Here is a 20260-nt window from a genome sequence, read left to right on the forward strand (position 1 = left end):
GAAAGTTAAAGTTTTAATGTCACTTCAGGGTCACGGGTGCTCGATCACTCTGAATAAATTTCACTTTTTGATAACCGTTTAATGGATATGTGAATGTAATGGTAAGATGAAAGCATTTTACGTTGGATCTTTGCCATCCTCTTAGAGCATAGAGCATAGAACATAGAGTGCAGAAGGAGGCATTCGGCCCATCGAGTCTTCCCCGACCCACTTAAACCCTCACTACCACCCTATCCCCATAACCCAATAACCCCTCCTTCCCTTTTTGGTCACTCAGGGCAATTTATCATGGCCAATCCACCTAACCTGCACTTCTTTAGACTGTGGCAGGAAGCCGGAGCACCCGGAGGAAACCCACGCAGACACGGGGAGAACGTGCAGACTCCGCACAGACAGTGACCCAGCGCGGAATCGAACCTGGGACCCTGGCGCTGTGAAGCCACAGTGCTATCCACTTGTGCTACTGTGCTGCCCACTTATTCGAGGTTCAACTTTTTTTTGCACTCAGCGTGTTCCTTTTTAAATAAAAATTCATGTGATGCCAACCGCAGTGCCATTTGGTACCGGACCTTGTGTGCTGTCAGGGAGATGTGTGTGATCTTTATTCGGAGTTCATGATGAGTCAGTCTGCAATCATTAGTGCCCAAGAGATAGCAATGGCTGATAAGCGCTCATCAAATATGTGACTCTCTGCACATCAGGGTTTCCTAAGATAGTGTCCCACTTTAGAATGAGGGCCCTGCGATGGTCCACACTTCCTTTGCGGCAGTGTTTTTATCCTTACATGGCATGGGAAATGTCCAGCCTCAATTCACATCGCTGTTTTTCCTTGCAGGACATAAAGTTGACAGAGTGAGCGCCTGACTAGGACACTGATCACCACAATTAAGATCTGACCCTAGTGAGTCATGAGCACTTAAGGTGCTCTCAGTGATGGTTCAGCTATTCCTTCAGAAATAATAAAATGGCTTGGGGGCACTAGAGATGTCTCCTGATGGTTGGACTAAAAGATTTGTGCCCCACCAAACCTTTCAACTATGAGGGCATCACAGACACACCTCTCTCACCTCACCTCTGCCATTGCATCATGGCACTCATGTTGTTCCTCAGCAGCACCCTGGGCGTCCTGCATCTCCTTATCTTCATCTTCTGAACAGGGCTCCTCAATCTCCAGTTCATCCTCTGGCAGAGCCTCACCTCTCTGCATAGCGAGATTGTGAAGGGCATAGCAAACTGTAATGATGTGGCAAATCTTCTCCGGTGAGTGAGAGCCACCTGAGCGGCCCAGACATCTGGATTGCATCTTCAGCAGTCCAATGGTCTGCTCTCTGAGGGAGCATGTGGTGATGTGAGCAGCATTGTACCATTCCTCGGCTGAAGTCTGAGAGTGAGAGCACCAGAGTCATGAGCCAGTGTTTAAGTCGGTAGCCTTTATCCCCCAGCAACCATCCCTGCAGGCTTTCTGGCTCTTTGAATATCCCAGGCAGCTGGGAGCAACTGATGATGGAAGAGTCATGGCATGCTCCTTGCCCAGGGACATCCAGCTATGAATGAAGCTGCGGAAGAGGTCAGTCAGTCAGGCTGGACGATCCCCTTGATTGCCTGCAGCCTGGGCCTGTTGATGGCGAGCTTTGCTGAGCCCAGGAGCAGGCTCACGGGAAGGTTCTCCTCCTTCCCCGCCCCTCTCCGTACCGGGTGCCCATAGATCAGGAACGTGGGGCTGAAGTGCAAACAAAATTGTAATAAAAGGTTCGTCAAAAAACTAAAAAGGGGGTGCAGCCTAAAACATTGAACATAGACATGGTCAATGGACTCCACAAGGCCACAAAAAAGGCACGCACCTTGGGAGTCCGTGAACCTGTGCAAACGATGATTGCATGGGACTGCTGCATGCAATAGTCTCCACCCAGGTCACCAAGATTATGGGGAAGGACTCCTCCATAAGGTGCCTCCAGTGGAGCAGTGGACTGCAACAAGGAGCACTAAGGCGTGTCTGGGCAACGGCAAGTAAGTGAAGAGTGCTCAGCAGCAGCCCATACAGGAAACCCCTCCACGCTGTGTGAAAGGGCATGGAAGGCATTTCCGCGAGGTGGCTGGGGCTGTGGGGCTCCAGCTCCCGAGGTGAGGTTCAGGGCCAATGTGAAATTCTGTCCTAGCAGGGGTCCGCTCAGATAGGAGTCCACCACACACCTGCGCAACCTCGAGACCATGAGTGCCGTTGGGCCCGAGCAGAACCATTTTGATGTTATGGATGGCATTGGCCGCAGGTTGGACAACCACTGCCGCGCAACGTTGCCAATTTGCAGGATGTCATCCAGCTCACTCCTCCACCTCCCATGTCTCTGATCCTGGTCACCCTGGCAGCCACAGCCCGCCTCTCCGCCAGCCACTCGAAATGAAATTGGTGGAGGTGTGCATTCCTGAGCAGCCACTACAGCTGAATATGTGGAAAGGGTTCTCTCTCTTCATTAAGGAGAATAATGATGGAGACATTCTAGTTAAAGTCGAATGTTAAACATTAGAATAAGCATAGTGAGAGTGACTGGAGGGACTGACATCCTTGAAGGTGGATAAAACACCAGATAGATTGAATCCAAGGCTGTTAAAGGAAACCAGGGAGGAAATAGCAGATGATCTGAGGATTATTTTCCAGAGATTTGGAGGTCTGTGTACTATTATTTAAAAAGGGTGTGATGGATAAAGCAGAAAATTGTAGGCTGGTCAGTATGACATCGGTGGTGGGCAAATTATGTTTAGAAAGGCATGGATTGGTCAGAAATAGTCAACATAGTTTTGTTCGGGGAAGATTGTGTCTTACTAACTTGATCGAAGGATTGATCAGGGTAGTGCAGCGGATATTGCCTACATGGATTTTAGTAAGCCATTTGACAAGGTTCCACATGGCAAACTGATCAGAAAAGTGAGATCCCATGAGATACAGGAGGAGTGGTGAGTTGGATCCAAAATTGGCTCAGTGACAGGAAACAAAGGTAAATAATAATAATCTTTATTGTCACAAGTAGGCTTACATTACATTGCAATGAAGTTACTGTGAAAATCCCCTAGTCACCACAGTCCGGCACCTGTTTGGGTACACAGAGGGAGAATTCAAAATGTGCAATTCACTTAACAAGCACATCTTTCGGGACTTGTGGTAGGAAACCAGAACGCCCGGAGGAAACCTATGCAGATACAGGGAGAATGTGCAGACTCCGCACAGACAGGGACCCAAGCTGGGAATTGATCCAGGTTCCTTAGCGCTGTGAAGCCACAGTGCTATCCACTGTGCTACTGTGCCGCCCATAAATGGTCGATGGATGTTTTCGCAAATGGAAAGCAGTTTCCAGTGGCGTTCCACAGAGTTCAGTGTTGGGGCGCTTGCTGTTTGTTGTACATATTAATGCTTTGTACTTAATTGTGGGTCGTATGATCGGGAAAATCGCAGATGACACAAAAATTGGCCGTGTAGCTGATGGTCTCCAGAACTATATCAATGGTTTGGTTGAGTGGGTGGAAAAGTGGCAAATGGAATTTAATCCAGAAAAGTTTGAAGTACTTAATTTGGGAAGGGCAAACAAAGTAAGGGAATACTCAATAATTGGAAGAATATTGAGAGGGATTGAGGAAATGAGAGACTTTGGAGTACATGCCCACAGGTCCTTGAAGGTGGCAGGACAGATGATAAAGTGGTAGAGAAAGCATATGGATTGCTTTCCCTCACTGGACAAAGTACTGAATACAAAAGCAGGGATGTAATGCTGAAACTGTGTAAAACACAGGTTAGGCCACAGCAAAAGCTTTGAGCACAGTTCTGAAGGACATAATTGCTCTGGAGAGTGCGGACGGGATTTACAAGAATGTCCTAAAAAACTGTGGCTGAGACAAGATTGATAGACGAGGGCTGTTTTTCTTAGAGCAGTGGAGGCTGAGCAATGACCTAATTGAGGTGTACAAAATTATCAGGAGCCTAGATAGGGTAGACAGGAGAGACCTGTTTCCCTTGGCTGAAGAGTCAACCACCAGGAGTCATAGATTTATGGTAATTGGTAGAAAGATTAGAGGATACATACGGGCAAACATTTTCACCTAGAGGGTGGTGGACATCTGGAACTCACTGACCAAATTTGTGGTTGAGGCAGAAACGCTCAACTCATTTGAAAGGTACTTGGGGATCTGCACGTGAAGTGATGTAACCTGCAAGGCTACAGACCAGGTGCTGTAAAGTGGGGTTCAAATAAGTAGTTAGTTGTTTTTTCCCCCTTTTTTGGCCAGCAGAAACACAATGGGCTGAATGGCCTCTTTCTGCCCCATACATTTTCTGCTCCATCTCCTTTTCAGAGACAGATCCAAAGCATTCATCCATCCACATCTTCAGCCTCAACACACAGATGACATTTTTGTTCTCCCTTTACTTAAGTTATTCTTTTGCTTTTTATGTATTTCTAAAATATCTTGGAGTTTTCCCGTTTTACACCCAGGCTAATGCCTGGTGGTCTATCCAATATTATTCTTATTTAACTTTTTCATAGTGGCTTGCTGCTCAGCTATTTCAGAGGGCAGTTAAGACTGAATCACATCACAGTGATTATGGAATCACACATAAACCAGACTGATTTAAGGGCAGCGGATTCCCTTCCTTAAAAGACATTTATGAGTGAGATGGATTTTCAATGACAATTTGGTAGTTTCATGGTCACTGTTGACACTAGCTTTTTATTCCAGATTTATTAAATTACTTTAAATTCCCCCGCTGTCACTGTGGCTGTATCTTCCAGAGGAATGGGGAACGGTATATTCTGCTAAAGATGCTATATAAATGCGAACTGCCATTGATGGGATCGGGGAGAAAGCACCATCCCACTGGCCAGCGGGGAAGGCCTTCAACTGTGACATAGGTTTTGTCATTAAAGATGTTGACATGTCCTCTCTCCAGTGTAAAATGTTAGCATCAATAAACAATTTTGAAATGTATAAATAATGACTAAAAAGGCAATAGAAATTAAGGATAATGAGCAAGTGCAAAACGGATATTTAATATCTTGTTCATAAATGGGGCTGCAAGGTAGCACAGTGGTTAGAACTATTGCTTCACAGCTCCAGGGTCCCGGGTTCGATTCCCGGCTTGGGTCACTGTCTGTGTGGAGTCTGCACTTTCTCCCAGTGTCTGTGTGGGTTTCCGTGCTCCGGTTTCCTCCCACAAGTCCCGAAAGACGAGCTTGTTAGGTGAATTGGACATTCAGAGTTCTCCCTCAGTGTACCCGATGTGTACTGCAGTATGGCGACTGGGGGTTTTCACAATAACTTAATTGCACTGTTAATGTAAGCCTACCTGTGACACTAATAAAGATTATTATTATTGTTATTAATTACATCATAGAGACAGGAAAACGTTGAAGATATTTGTTTCATCTTAGATATTATTTTAGAAAATGATGATACATAAAGCAGTTTTCATATCTTATAAGTGACATAACTGCTTGGCTATCAACTTCAATCTCTGACTAGATGTCCCAATCCGATCTTTAAACTCGCCAAAAGCATAGGTCACCAAAGTCACCTGCACATAAAAGGATTGGTTCAAAGTTTGGCTCCAGCTATACTGGAACTGTGTGTAATATTTTTAATCTTTTCTCCATCCTGTCAAATGTGATAACTTAATTGCTCCAGATGGTAACAGGTTTTGTTTTGTTCTATATTGTAGAAGTGACCTAGTTCCGTTTGATAACCCAATTGTTTTGCAGTAGTTAAAATCCAGGCCAAATAATTTTTAAAACTCACACGTACAAAATAAAAGTATTACAATTTTCGCCGTGATCTCAATCAGCATGTCCAGAAATCCTGGCCATCTCTAAATGCTATTCATATTGCTTGCAGGCAAAGATAATATTTTGTAGGCAGTGAAATATTCCCCAGGGTGGGCGGAAAAACACCGGCCAGCAGAATACCTCCTCCAAGTAAATATTGAACCACGATGATGGGAAACACTGCTCAGTGGAATTATTCCTAAAAACTGGGCAAGATTCGACAGGGAAATATCAGTTTAGGGTGCGGTAAACTTTGGGATGCCGAGGCTGCCTGCAAAAAAAGCTAAGCAACGGGGGTGAATGTTCAACCTCAAGTGCAACGATTGCACGGCCCGCGTGCCCAGGATTCCCGCCAATTTGTCCCCGCGTGATCTGGGCGCGGGCGAGGCTGGGTCCGGATTAGACCGGGCCGCTACCTGACTGCGCTCCCTGCCTCCCGGACACGATGCCGCAGAAAAGGCCGCTGAGAAACCCGTTCTATTTCTTCATGCTGGAGAAGATCCCCGAGCTGAGGCGGCAGGGGCTCCAGGTGAAGGGGCTGAAGGACGCGGCCCCGCTCTGCAGCTCGGCCTGGATGGTAAGGAAAGGCGGCCAGGGGGGCGGCGTGGGCCTGAACCCCACCGGGTGGGTGGGTTTCGGTGGCGGCCCCGGCCGTCCACCTCCATATCAATATCCGTGGGCAACCGGCAAAACCCGGCAAGTAAACCAGCGGCCCTGTTTTAACAACGTCGAGTATCCCAAGAAAAAAAAACAACGGACAAAGACCGTTGTCCAAATCGCTGCTTGAAGAGGTTCGGTCTGGACAATGTGGTTGATGTAGTCTTATTTGACTTTCCCAAAGGCACATGATATAATGGCGCACACCCGACTGACTTGTCAGCAAGGCCAAAGTGGATGGACGGGTTAGCTGCAGCATAGGCTTGAAGTTTGTCTGTGTGACAGGGAAACAAGGGTATCAATGAAGGGTTGTTTCTTGGGTTGAGGGAGGTATCCAAGTGTTTTCCCTGGAGTCAGCATTTGGTCCACTGTTTTGATCTATTTTTAACGCCCTAGCCATGGTCTTACAGGGCAAAATATACAGATGAGAAATCCTGGAAGTATTGCGAACTGTCAGGGGGACAGGAATGCACTTCAAGAAGACATAGGTTGGTGGATTGGGCAGGCGTGTAACAGGTGAAATTTAATCTAGAGAAATGTGAAATCATGCTTTGTGGTAGGAAGAATTAATTGTATAAAATAAAGGATGCAATTTTAAAAGTGGTGCAGTAGCAAGGGAGGTGAGAGTATGCGTATAAAAAAAATATTGAATGTGGTTGAGCAGTTTGAGAGAGTGGTTAATAAGGCAAAATTGCAAAAGCAAGGAAGTTCTAGTAAATTGTTACAAAATGGTGGTCTGGCCTCAAAGAACATAGAACATTACAGCGCAGTACAGGCCCTTCAGCCCACGATGTTGCGCCGTCCTGTGAAACCCCTCAAGTCCCTCTACACTATTCCCTTATCGTCCATATGCCTATCCAATGACCATTTGAATGCGTTTAGTGTTGGCGAGTCCACTACTGTTGCAGGGAGGGCATTCCACGCCCGTACTACTCCCTGAGTAAAGAACCTACCTCTGACATCTGTCGTATATCTATCTCCCCTCAATTTAAAGCTATGTCCCCTCGTGCTGGACATCACCATCCGAGGAAAAAGGTTCTCGCTGTCCACTCTATCTAATCCTCTGATCATCTTGTATGCCTCAATTAAGTCACCTCTTAACCTTCTCTCTAACGAAAACAGCCTCAAGTCCTTCAGCCTTTCCTCATATGATCTTCCCTCCATACCTGGCAACATTCTTGTAAATCTCCTCTGTACCCTTTCCAATGCTTCCACATCCTTCCTATAATGTGGCCACCAGAACTGCACACAATACTCCAAATGCGGCCGCACCAGAGTTTTGTACAACTGCAACATGACCTCATGGCTCCAAAACTCAATTCCTCTACCAATAAAAGCTAACACACCGTACGCCTTCTTAACCCTCTCAACCTGGGTGGCAACTTTCAGGGATCTATGGACATGGACACCGAGATCTCTCTGCTCGTCCACACTACCAAGAATCTTACCATTAGCCCAGTACTCTGCCTTTCTGTTATTCCTTCCAAAATAAATCACCTCACACTTTTCTGCATTAAACTCCATTTGCCACCTGTCAGCCCAGCTCTGCAGCTTATCTATGTCCCTCTGTAACTTGTAACATCCTTCTGCACTGTCCACAACTCCACCGACTTTAGTGTCATCAGCAAATTTACTCACCCATCCTTCTACGCCCTCCTTCAGGTCATTTATAAAAAATGACAAACAGCAACGGCCCCAAAACAGATCCTTGTGGCACACGACTAGTAACTGGACACCAGTCATAGCATTTCCCATCAACCACCACTCTTTGTCTTCTATCAGCTAGCCAATTTCTGATCCAAACTGCTAAATCACCCTGAATCCCATGCCTCTGTATTTTCTGCAATAGCCTACCGTGGGGAACCTTATCAAACACTTTACTGAAATCCATATACACCGCATCTACTGCTTTACCCTCATCCGCCTGTTTGGTCACCTTCTCGAAGAACTCAATGAGGTTTGTGAGGCACGACCTACCCTTCACAAAACCATGTTGACTATCTCTAATCAAATTATTCCTTTGCAGATGATTATACATCCTATCTCTTATAAACCTTTCCAAGACTTTTCCCACAACAGAAGTAAGGCTCACTGGCCTATAGTTACCGGGGTTATCTCTACTCCCCTTCTTGTACAAGGGGACAACATTTGCTATCCTCCAGTCCTCTGGCACTATTCCTGTAGACAAAGATGACTTAAAGATCAAAGCCAAAGGCTCAGCAATCTCCTCCCTAGCCTCCCAGAGAATCCTAGGATAAATCCCATCCGGCCCAGGGGACTTATCTATTTTCACACTTTCCAGAATCGCTAACACCTCCTCCTTATGAACCTCAAGCCCTTCTAGTCTAGTAGCCTGTATCTCAGTATTCTCCTCGACAACTTTGTCTTTTTCCTGTGTGAATACTGATGAAAAATACTCATTTAGCACCTCTCCTATCTCCTCTGACTCTACGCACAACTTCCCACTACTGTCCTTGACTGGCCCTACTCTTACCTTAGTCATTCTTTTATTCCTGACATACCTATAGAAAGCTTTAGGGTTATCCTTGATCCGGGTTAGGTACGTTTTGGCGCAGCCATTTGGGCGCGGCCGTTTTGGTGCGGCCGTTTTGGCGCCAACCGTTTTGGCGCCGGCTGTTTTGGCGCCGGACGTTTTGGCGTCAACATGAGGGAGGTGTGTTCATCAAATTTAGTAGTCGCACAAACTTTGTTACATTTTGTTTAAAAACCAGTGTTCTTACTCATACATGATATGTATTTAAGGGCTTGCTGGTTTTGACTGGATCATCAAGAATTGTAAACGCTATCTTTGATACCTTGCTATTTAATAGTTGCAAGTTAGCATGTATTCTAATGTATGAAAATCAAATGTATTTCTAAATTTGCTTGCAAACGGTTTAAGTGAATGCTGGACATGGTAAAGTGAAAGTGTTGGGCTGAGGAAGCTAGTGGTCTACCTATTTCATTCTTGATGTGCTCAGGGCAATGCTGAGGCATTACAGTAGTCCCCCTTTATAACGCGGGTGTTGGGGTCCAAGACAGTCACCCGCGTTGTATCCGAGCCACGGATATCCATGATGGGGGTTTTAAATTTATTTAAAAATCTATGCTAGCGCTTCCCATTATGAGTCTACGGGGGGCGGGGGGCGGGGGGAGAGGTCAGACCCCCATAGACTCACAATGGGAAGCGCTAGCATAGATTTTAAAATAAATTTAAAACCCCCATCGTGGATCCAATTAAAACAGTGTCAATTTCAGCGGCCGGAGAGGGAAGCTGCTCTCTCACTGAAACAATCAGCCGGCCGCTGAAATTGACACTGCCGGCTGCTCTCTCCCTCCAATCAGAAACATTAAAACTTAAAAGTTGGATTGGAGGGAGAGAGCAGCGGGCAGTGTCAATTTCAGCGGCCGGCTGATTGCTTCAGTGAGAGCAGCTTCCCTCTCCGGATCAAAGTGAGCCGGCCGCTGAAATTGACACAACTGACAGTTCAAAATAGTAAATTGAATGTTTCAACAACAAATACAATAGTTTTCTGAATACAAGAATTTCTGTCATCTGCGCCCAAACGGCCGCGCCAAATTGGCTGCGCCCAATTGTCCCATGGCGCCCAAACGGCTGCGTCCAAACGGCCGCGCCAAAACGACCGCGCCCAATTGTCCCATCCCCCCTTGATCCTACCTGCCAAAGACTTCTCATATCCTCGCTTGGCTCTTCTTAGCTCTCTCTTTAGAGCCTTCCTAGCTAACTTGTAACTCTCAAGCGACCCAACTGAACCATCACGTCTCATCTTCACATAAGTCTCCTTCTTCCTCTTGACAAGTGATTCAACTGCTTTAGTAACCCATAGTTCCCTCACTCGACCACTTCCTCCCTGCCTAACGGGTACATACTTATCAAGGACACGCAGTAGCTGTTCCTTGAACATGCTCCACATTTCCATTGTGTCCATCCCTGCAGTTTTCCTCTCCAGGCGATGCATCCTAAGTCTTGCCTCATCGCATCATAATTGCCTTTCCCCCAGCAATAACTCTTGCCCTGCGGTTTATACCTATCCCTTTCCATCGCTAAAGTAAACGTAATCGAATTGTGGTCACTATCACCAAAATGCTCACCTACCTCCAAATCTAACACCTGTCCTGGTTCATTACCCAGTACCAAATCCAATATAGCCTTGCCTCTTGTTGGCCTATCTACATACTGCATCAGGAAACTCTCCTGCACACATTGGACAAAAACGGATCCATCTAAAGTACTCGAACTATAGTGTTTCCAGTCAATATTTGGAAAGTTAAAGTCCCCCATAACAACTACCCTGTTATTTTCGCTCCTATCCAGAATCATCTTTGCAATCCTTTCCTCTACATCTCTGGAACTTTTCGGAGGCCTATAGAAAAGCCCTAACAGGGTGACCTCTCCTTTCCTGTTTCTTAACTCAGCCCATACTACCTCAGTATTCGAGTCCTCATCAAATGTCCTCTCAGCCACCTTAATACTGTCCTTGACTAACAATGCCACCCCTCCCCCTCTCTTACCACCTTTCCTGAACTTACTGAAATATCTAAACCCCGGCACCTGCAACAGCCATTCCTCGCCCTGCTCTATCCATGTCTCCGAAATGGCCACAACATCGAAGTCCCAGGTACTAACCCATGCCGCAAGCTCACCCACCTTATTCCGGATGCTCCTGGCATTGAAGTAGACGCACTTTAAAACACCTTCCTGCCTGCCGATACACTCCTGCAACTTTGAAACCTTACTCATGACCTCACTACTCTCAGCTTCTTGTGTACTGGAGCTACAATTCAGGTTCCTAATCCCCTGCTGAACTAGTTTAAACCCTCCCGAAGAGCATTAGCAAACCTCCCCCCGAGGATATTAGTACCGCTCTGGTCCAGGTGTAGACCATCCCGTTTGTAGAGGTCCCACCTACCCCAGAATGTGCCCCAATTGTACAGGAATCTGAAACCCTCCCTCCTGCACCATCCCTGCAGCCACGTGTTCAACTGCTCTCTCTCCCTATTCCTCGACTCGCTAGCACGTGGCACGGGTAACAACCCAGACATAATAACTCTGTTTGTTCTCGCTCTAAGTTTCCACCTTAGCTCCCTGAATTCCTGCCTTACATCCCTATCCCTTTTCCTACCTATATCGCTGGTACCTATGTGGACCACGACTTGGGGCTGCTCCCCCTCCCCCTTAAGGATCCCGAAAACACGATCTGAGACATCGCGGACCCTGGCGCCTGGGAGGCAACACACTAACCGCGAGTCTCTCTCGTTCCCACAGAATCTCCTATCTATCCCCCTAACTATGGAGTCTCCAATGACTAATGTTCTACTCCTTTCCCCCCTTCCCTTCTGAGCAACAGGGACAGACTCTGTGCCAGACACCTGTACCCCATGGCTGACCCCCGGTAAGTCCCCCCCCCCAACAGTATCCAAAGCGGTATACCTGTTACTAAGGGGAACGACCACAGGGGATCCCTGTACTGACTGGTTACCCCCAGCCCCTCTCACCGTCACCCATCTATCTTTATTCTTTGGCGTAACTACCTCCCTGAGGCTTCTATCTATGACCCCCTCTGGCTCCCGAATGATCCGAAGTTCATCCAGCTCCTGCTGGATGTATGGAGTGGAGTATGGAGCTCAATTCCCCGCAGCATGTTTTGGAAGAATGAAGGCATTAGTGAGGGTGCAGGAAATACTTTCCTGAATGTTTCCAGGGGTTTGGGGTTGGATCAATAGATCGGAAAAGCTGGGGCTTTCCAATTGAAGTTGAGGGAAGATTTGATAATGTTCAAAAATCTAAGGTCTGGGCAGAATATAGATTAGAAAGAAACTGTCCCCATCAACAGAAACACCAATGAATGCTGATTTAACGTGAATGGCAAAAGAACCAAAGGTAACATGAAGAAAAACTTATGTAGTGCATGTTTACAGCTTGGGAGCATGATAAAGGCAGATTGAATCTTGCATTCCAAAAATGAATTGGATAGTTATTTAAAGTGGAAAAAATCGGAGGGGAAAGGTGGAGAAGTGGGATCAGCTGAGTTGTTCCTGCAAAGACACAAAAGGACTGAATGGATGCCATTCTTGGATTGTAAGATGACTAATATAATTTTTTTAAAAATCTCATTGGATTTCAGATTTTTTGTTTCAGCTTTGTTTTTCTGAGAAACCCAAATCCTAGTGACTTCATATGTGACGTGAAATGTTCCATCACAGGGGAAAAACATCCAAAGCGTAAATTTTGTCAGTGACATTTTAGGATTGTTTTAAATGAATTCTAGGAGTAGAATATCTATTTTCTTTGTATATCTGAGGGCATTTACCCACAGCAAAATTTAAATATGTATATTTTGCATTTTCCAGGATTTTGTTTCTGCCTTTGGGTGAGCAGAAGCATCATTGACATCTGCCGAACACTTATTTTTACATATAGAATTTACAGTGCAGAAGGAGGCCATTCAGCCCATCGAGTCTGCACCAGCTCTTGGAAAGAGCACCCTACCCCCTATCCAAGGTCAACACCGCCACCCTATCCCCATTACCCAGTAACCCCACCCAACACTAAGGGCAATTTTGGATACTAAGGGCAATTTATCATGCCCAATCCACCTAACCCGCACATCTTTGGACTGTGGGAGGAAACCGGAGCACCCGGAGGAAACCCACGCACACACGGGGAGGATGTGCAGACTCCGCACAGACAGTGACCCAAGCCGGAATCGAACCTGGGACCCTGGACCTGTGAAGCGATTGTGCTATCCACAAGGCTACCGTGCTGCCCCTAAGCCATTCATAACTCAGTGTCAGTAGTTCTGAATTATCCCTGGTATTCGCACTGAATAAAGAAAGTATTTTTTGTCAATATATAAATTAAGAGTACCCAATTTCTTTTTCCAATTAAGGGGCAATTTAAAGTGGCCAATCCACCTACCCTGCACATCTTTGTGTTGTGGGGTGAGACCCACGCAGACAAGGGGAGAATGTGCAAACTGCACACGGACAGTGACCCAGGGCCGGGATTCGAACCCGGGTCCTCAGCACCATGAGGCAGCAATGCTAACCACTGTGCCACCGTGCTACCCCCACTTGTCTTCTTCCGCTTGTCAAAAAATTTATAAGTTAACTTAATTTGAAAAAGAATAAATGAAGAGGATTTAATTTTATTTTGCCACCTCTTGTGTTTGTAACCAGTATCTGTTATCTGCAACTCACCCAGTAAGCTTCCATCTTCATGTGACATATTAAGCAGTTGGTGATCTTGCGTTACTGTTTGCTGTTGTGGTTGTCTTGTATTGCTAACAAGCGAAGTTCTGCGATATCTTGTCCTGGAAACTCAGTTTCATTTTAATAACGTCATAGCCTGACTTTTGGTAGGATGCATTTGTCATCATTACTCCTCTAAAACTGAGCAACATCTGGAGTGCAGAAGTGCAGAAAGCTGAACATTGCCATTGTAATTCTTGTGCATTCTCCATTATGGCAATTTACAATTTTTTAAACCTTGATATTCAGCATCTACCTTTTAATCAGAAGGGAAGCCCTTGTTCCTGTGGCTTCGTTAGAGCATTCTACAACTAACCCCATTGCCTTGCACTTTCCCCCACTATTAATTCAAATATTTTTCCCTAAATAATTTAGGATTTGGTAGGCTTTCATCAACTCTCTTCCTGTGGCAAAACATTCTATGCTCCTCCAATCGTAGGGCAGGAATTCCTCAGTTTGCTCTTGCACATTAGTTCTGTTATCCCTCACGAATGTTTCCTGTCAGGTGACAAGAAAAAAAAATCACATTTATTTGGACTATTTAGTTGCAACACCAAATTATATCAACTAATTATAAAATAAAATCTTCTTTTGAAAAAATTTTAATTCTCCATTTTCACATTTTCTTCAGAATTTACACCCCACCAACAACCAGTAAATGGTAACAAATACAATGTCAATCCCCTGAGTAATAACAACGATCCTATCCTCCCGCCACCCCCAAACAACGGCCCACCTGACAATATAAGCATCAAATAAAACTAAACCTCCCAAGGAGGAAAAAGGAATCTGGAATCGCCTATGGTCACCGTTGACATATATAGTCCGTCCCCTCTAAACCCCCCCCCCCCCCCCCCCATATTCAATGCCATCCAATCCCCAAAAGAGTACTGTGACTGGCACCCATGAATTGTAGACACGCCCCCTGCCTTCCAGACTCCTCCCCTCCACTTCCTCTTGTCAACTCCTCCCCCCGGCCTCTTTTCCTTCCCCCAACATTTCACCCTGGCTAGACTCACCGAAACCTGTTCTACCAGGCTCCGATGGCTGCAGCCCCTCCCCCATTCCCTCCCGTTCACTGGCCGGCTTAATCCGGCCAACGTGGAGGCCCCACCCGGATCTCCTTGCCCATTCCCAGGAAAACCAAAAAATCCCCTTTAGCACACAACCCCAGCATACACACTCAAGCCCAAAAACCATCATTGCAAATGAAAGTCCCAACTCTTCCCTTGTCCAAGTATACAGCGTCGACTCATTTAGTGCATAAACCACCACGCAGTGAAAAAATAAAGTTACGTGAGGCTACATTGGTACATGACCTGCTTTCAGTCCCATTTTTCAATTCTGCCACCGTCCTTCTGCCTTCGCAAACTCCTCAGCCGCTTTCGCCGTCCCAAAATAAAAGTCCCTGGATTTGTAGGTCACCCTCAACTTGGCTGGATATACTATGTCGCACTGCACCTTGCTGATATACAGTGCCTTCTTTACCTGGCTGAAGGCGGCCCATGTCCTCAACAGCTCCCTGCACCTTAGGGACTGCAGCGATTCAAGAAGGCAGCTCACCTTCTTACGGAAAACTAGGGATGGGCAGTAAATGTTGGCCGAACCAGCATCGCCCGCATCCTGTAAATGAATAAACAAAACATGATAGCTGTTTTTTTTTACATGATGTGTTTAACCTCTGAGATAATGTGTATATATGCAATCTATAGAATGATAATTGCATTTATTTTCTGTTGAAGTCACTGACAGCGCTGGAAAAAGAAAAATTTGCACAGATGGCCGATCAGTGGAAAGCTGAGAAAAACAATAAGTCGTTGAGCGAACCTACAAAAAAACAGGTCAGCGTATTTCTGTTTGTACCCACCCAGGAGATGGATTTGTTTTAAAATAAAATCCAACAGTGTTTTCTGCTTCTGACTGAAAGCAACCTGTGTTTTTCGCTCATTAATTGCAAGATGTCAGGCCTTTTTGCTCAGCTTTCATCACATTAAAGTAAATTTTGTTTATATTTTTTTCATTAATTGGTCAATTTAGCCTTTCAGAAGTCGGTGCCTTTGAATGAAATTAACATTTTCTCTTCATTCCTAATACCATTTGAATGTGCTATTGGAAATCACGCCACTCCCAGAGGTGAGTTTTCACTGTGAATACTTTGACTGCAGTATAACTGCTGATCACAGAAGTTGACTTAAAGTTCACAAATTTAATGTCTGCACATTTCTAATATTAGAAAGAGGAATGATGTGCAGCACGGTGGCACAGTGGTTAGCACTGCTGTCTCATGGCTCTGAGGACCCTGGTTCGATCCTGGCCCCAGGTCACTGCACATGTGGGTTTTGCACATTCTTCTCGTGTCTGCGTGGGTCTCACCCCTACAATCCAAAAAGATGGGCAGGGTAGGTGAATTGGTCACGCTAAATTGCCCCTTAATTGGGGGTGAATAAGTTGGGTGCTCAAATTTTAAGGGGACTGATGATTCTTTCAACTCTCTATCCAAATGAGAAGAAAATGGCAGATGAAGGCTGGTGAGAATAAGCAATGCACCTTTATTTGAAGTAAACAAGTAAAGGGCTCTCATTTCTCTGAAGTGAGTGAGATGAATGCTATTTGCTGCATTTTCCAGAAATATTGATAATTGTAATGCCTGGTATAACTAGCCATTTGTCTTGACTGACATTTATACCTCCTGAAATAGAAATACACAATCTGAACCCTGCAGATTGATTGTTGCTTTCCATCTGTGTTTTCAAGTGGGATGGCATTAATACTCCACAGACAAAAAGTTTTCCAATCATTCAAAAAGGGTTTTTGGACCGGGGAAAGTAAAAAAATAATAGATCGGATGTTGGTTCAATGGACATTTGACGAGTTGAAAGTTTCTTTTCATGTAAGCCGTAGATGTGGAGTAAAAGCCTACCTAGCTTCCCAGGATACTGCAATGGAGTTGGTTTTGCCAACTTTCCTGCTCCATCTCAGCAGCAAGATTTTCAGCTGCTGTGGCCCTACCCTCTCTGGTATATCCTGCTACACCCCAACACTTGATCTCTTCTCTGCTTTGAAAGGCGTGCCAAAACTCAAGCTCTTCAACCAAGTCTTTGGTTACTTTCAGCAATTTTTCTCCCAATGCATTCAGCATTTATTTTGCCTTACTGTTGAACATTCGGATGCTTTATTAGATTAAGTTTTTTTTAAAAATTAATTTTTTACGGAATGTGGGCTTCGCTGACTAGACCATCATCTGTTTCCCATCCTTAATCACCCTTGAGAAGGCGGTGGTGAACTGCCTTCCGCTGCAGACCATGTGGTGCAGGTAAACCCATTGTGCTATTAGGGAGGGAGTTCCAGGATTTTGATGCAGCAACAGTGAAGGAACGGCGATATATTTCCAAGTTAGGATGATGAGTGACTTGGAGGGAAACCTCAAGGTGGTAGTGTTCCCCATGTATATGCTGCAATTGTCCTTCTCGATGGTTGTTGTTGTGGGTTTTGAAGGCACTGCCTAAGGAGCCTCGGTGAATGTTGTTGGAGCTGCACTCATCCAGTTAAGTGGGGAGCATTCCATCACACCTGACGTGTATATTGTAGGTGGTGGACAGGCTATAGGGAGTCTGGAGGTGAGGTACTTGCCACAGGATTCCTAGCCTCTGATCTCTTATAGCCACAGTATTTATATGGCTAGTCCAGTTTAGTTTGTGGTCAATAGTAACACGCAGGATATTGATTTGGGGGGGAGGGGGGGGGGTGTTCAGTGATCGTATTGCCATTGAACATCATAGGGCGATTGTTTGATTCTCATTGGCGATGGTCATTGCCTGGCACTTTTGTGGCACAAATGTTACTTGAAAGTCTGGATATTGTCCAGGTCTTGCTGCATTTGCAGGTGGACTTATTGTCTGAGGAGTGGCGAATGGTGCTGAACATTGTGCAATCATAGCAAAGATCCCCACATCTGACCTTTATGATGGATGGAAGGCCAATGATGAAGCAGCTGAAGATGGTTGGGCCAAGGGCACTACCCTGAGGAACTCTCTGCAGTGATGGGATATTATCTATAAGGTACGATTCCTTGAGCATAACTATGTCAGGCTGTTGCTTGACTAGTCTGTGAGACTGCTCTTCCAATTTTGGCCAAGCCCCCAGATGTTAGAAAGGAGAACTTTGCAGGGTCGACAGGGCTGGGTTTGCTGTTGTTATTTCCAGTGTCTAGGTTGGTGCTGGGTGGTCCATCTGGTTTCCTTTTTATTGATTTTCTTTTTAGCGGTTTTGACAAATTAAGTTATTTACTCGTCAGTCTGGCCTCAATAAAACTCGAGAGGGATTTGTAGGTATAGTATTATTTATTTTTAAACAACTTGCAAGGCTGACCCGCTCTATAGAGATTCAGAATACATGCAGTCTTCTGAAGCCCCAGAAACGAGTGAAGTCGGAGACAAAGATAACTCTGCACATATCATTCAAATGGCATCAAGTTTCACATACAAGATTCCCATAGGTCATCCAATACACCTGACCTGACCATATATCCTGATTGGCTCACTTCGCATTCCTCAACCCTAGGCCTCTTGTTACCCAGCATCCTTTTCACCACCCTGCACGAGGCTTCCCTCTTACCCCCCCCCCCCCCCCCCCCCCCCCCCCCCCCCCCCCGGCCATGCTTTGCTGAATCCCTTTGTTCTTTGTCTGTGAGCTCACTACCATCAGACTGGCTCACATTATCCTAACTAATAATCCTATTTTATATCGCATTCGTTTGTTCAATTCCTCAGTTTGATACAACTGAGTGGAGTGCTAGGCTATTTTAGAGTCAGCCACATTGTTGTGGATCTGTGGCCAGACCAGATGAGGACTGCAGATTTCCTTCCCGAAAGGATATTAGTGCATTTTGTTATGTATTACTGTGCCAATTAACCTCCTGAATGGATACCATAGTTCTAAGCAGGCATTGTTTTGTGCCAGCTCTCTCAATAATTTGTGATTTTTTTTCTCTTACAGTTACAGAACCCCATAATCTCTGTAACAGCACAAGGAATGAAAAATCCGCCTACGTCCTGGTCTAGTGATGAAGGTAGATCATAAGAGTTGTGCAATTTGATCTTTATGTTTAAAAGTAAAGGTATTTATTAATACCATTGAAGTAATCATAAACTTATTTCCTTTTGTGATGGTATTTCTTTGTTCATACATTAGCTTCGCTGATGTGGCCAACATTTATTATTCACCCTGAATTACTTATGATAAAATGGTGGTGAATTGCATCTTTAACAGCTACAGTCTGTGCAGTGAAGGTAGTGCCACTGTATTCCCAAATCAGGATGGTGTTTTACTTTGGAGGGAACTTAAAAGGTAGTAGCGTCCCCCTGCAGTCTGCCCTTGCCCCAAGTGGTAGAAGCCATGGGTTTGCAATTAATCAAACCGTAGCGAATTGCTGAAGTGCATCCTGTTTTCTTTTATTCTTTCTTGGATGTCAGCACCACTGGCAAAGCCAGCATTTGTTGTCCATCCTACAGTGGGTAGCACTGTTGCTTCACAGCTCCAGTTCCCAGGTTCGATCCTGGCTTGGGTCAATGTCTGTGTGGAATCTGCATGTTCTCCCTGTGTCTGCGTGGGTTTCCTCCGTGTACTCCGGTTTACTCCCACAAGTCCCGAAAGATGTGTGTTAGGTAATTTGGTCATTCTGAATTCTCCCTCTGTGTACTCAAACAGGCGCCGGAATGTGGCGATTAGTGGCTTTTTGCAGTAACTTTATTGCAGTGTTAATGTAAGCCTACTTGTGACAAAGATTACTATTATAATTACGCATGGAAAGTGATGTTAATTGCCTCCTTGAACCATTGCAGTCCATGTGGTGCCCATGGTGGAGGGCCAATCAAGCAGGCTGATTTTTCCTCAGTGTTGTTGAGCAAGAAGCTCAAGAAGAGTTGCTGGAGCTGCTCTCATCCAAGCAAGTGGGAAAATATTGTGCCTTATAGATAGTAAACCAGGCTTTGGGGAGTTAGAAGATGGGAAACGTACCACAGAATTCCCAGCCTCTAACCTCTTTTAACCACACTATATGGCTGGATCAATTATGTTTCTGGCCAGTGATGTCTCCAAAGGTATTGATGGTGAGGTATTTCACAATTGAATATGAAGGAGAGGTGCTTAATCTCTCTTGTGGAAAATATACATTGCCTGCCACTACTGTGGCATGAATGTTATCAAGCTAGCTGATGTCAACAGGAGCAGCAGCTGGGGTCTTGCAGTTGTGTTGAGAGTAAAAGGGAAGAGATTTAAAAAGTGATTTCCACACATTAAATACAGTTCCTTTATTCACCAGAACTATTAATGAAAATGAGAGGGCTCCCATTTAAGACCTACATGACAAATTTTATTTTGAGGGTCATGAATCTTTGGAACCCTCTTTACCCAGAGAGCAATGGAGGCCAGGCCAATGAATAATTTTAAAACATAGGTAGATAGATTTTTGACCAACAAGGGAGTCAAAGGTTATCGGCAATAGGTGGAATGTGGAGTTGAAGTCATGA

General features: G+C 45.2%; 1 protein-coding gene across 1 annotated transcript in view; it reads left to right on the forward strand.

Annotated features, from left to right (window-relative positions):
- Positions 1-5938: 5938 nt before the first annotated feature.
- The window catches only part of LOC119968910 (protein maelstrom homolog), an 82751-nt gene continuing 68429 nt past the window's right edge, over positions 5939-20260 (forward strand). Inside the window, exons 1-3 of the mRNA XM_038801890.1 lie at positions 5939-6381; positions 15476-15574; positions 18729-18801. Of these exons, the coding sequence (XP_038657818.1) occupies positions 6250-6381; positions 15476-15574; positions 18729-18801 (304 nt within the window). The 5' untranslated portion in view covers positions 5939-6249. The remainder of the gene's footprint in view (positions 6382-15475; positions 15575-18728; positions 18802-20260) is intronic.

Source organism: Scyliorhinus canicula, chromosome 7 (genome assembly GCF_902713615.1).
Source record: "Scyliorhinus canicula chromosome 7, sScyCan1.1, whole genome shotgun sequence".
NCBI classification, from domain to species: Eukaryota; Metazoa; Chordata; class Chondrichthyes; order Carcharhiniformes; family Scyliorhinidae; genus Scyliorhinus; species Scyliorhinus canicula.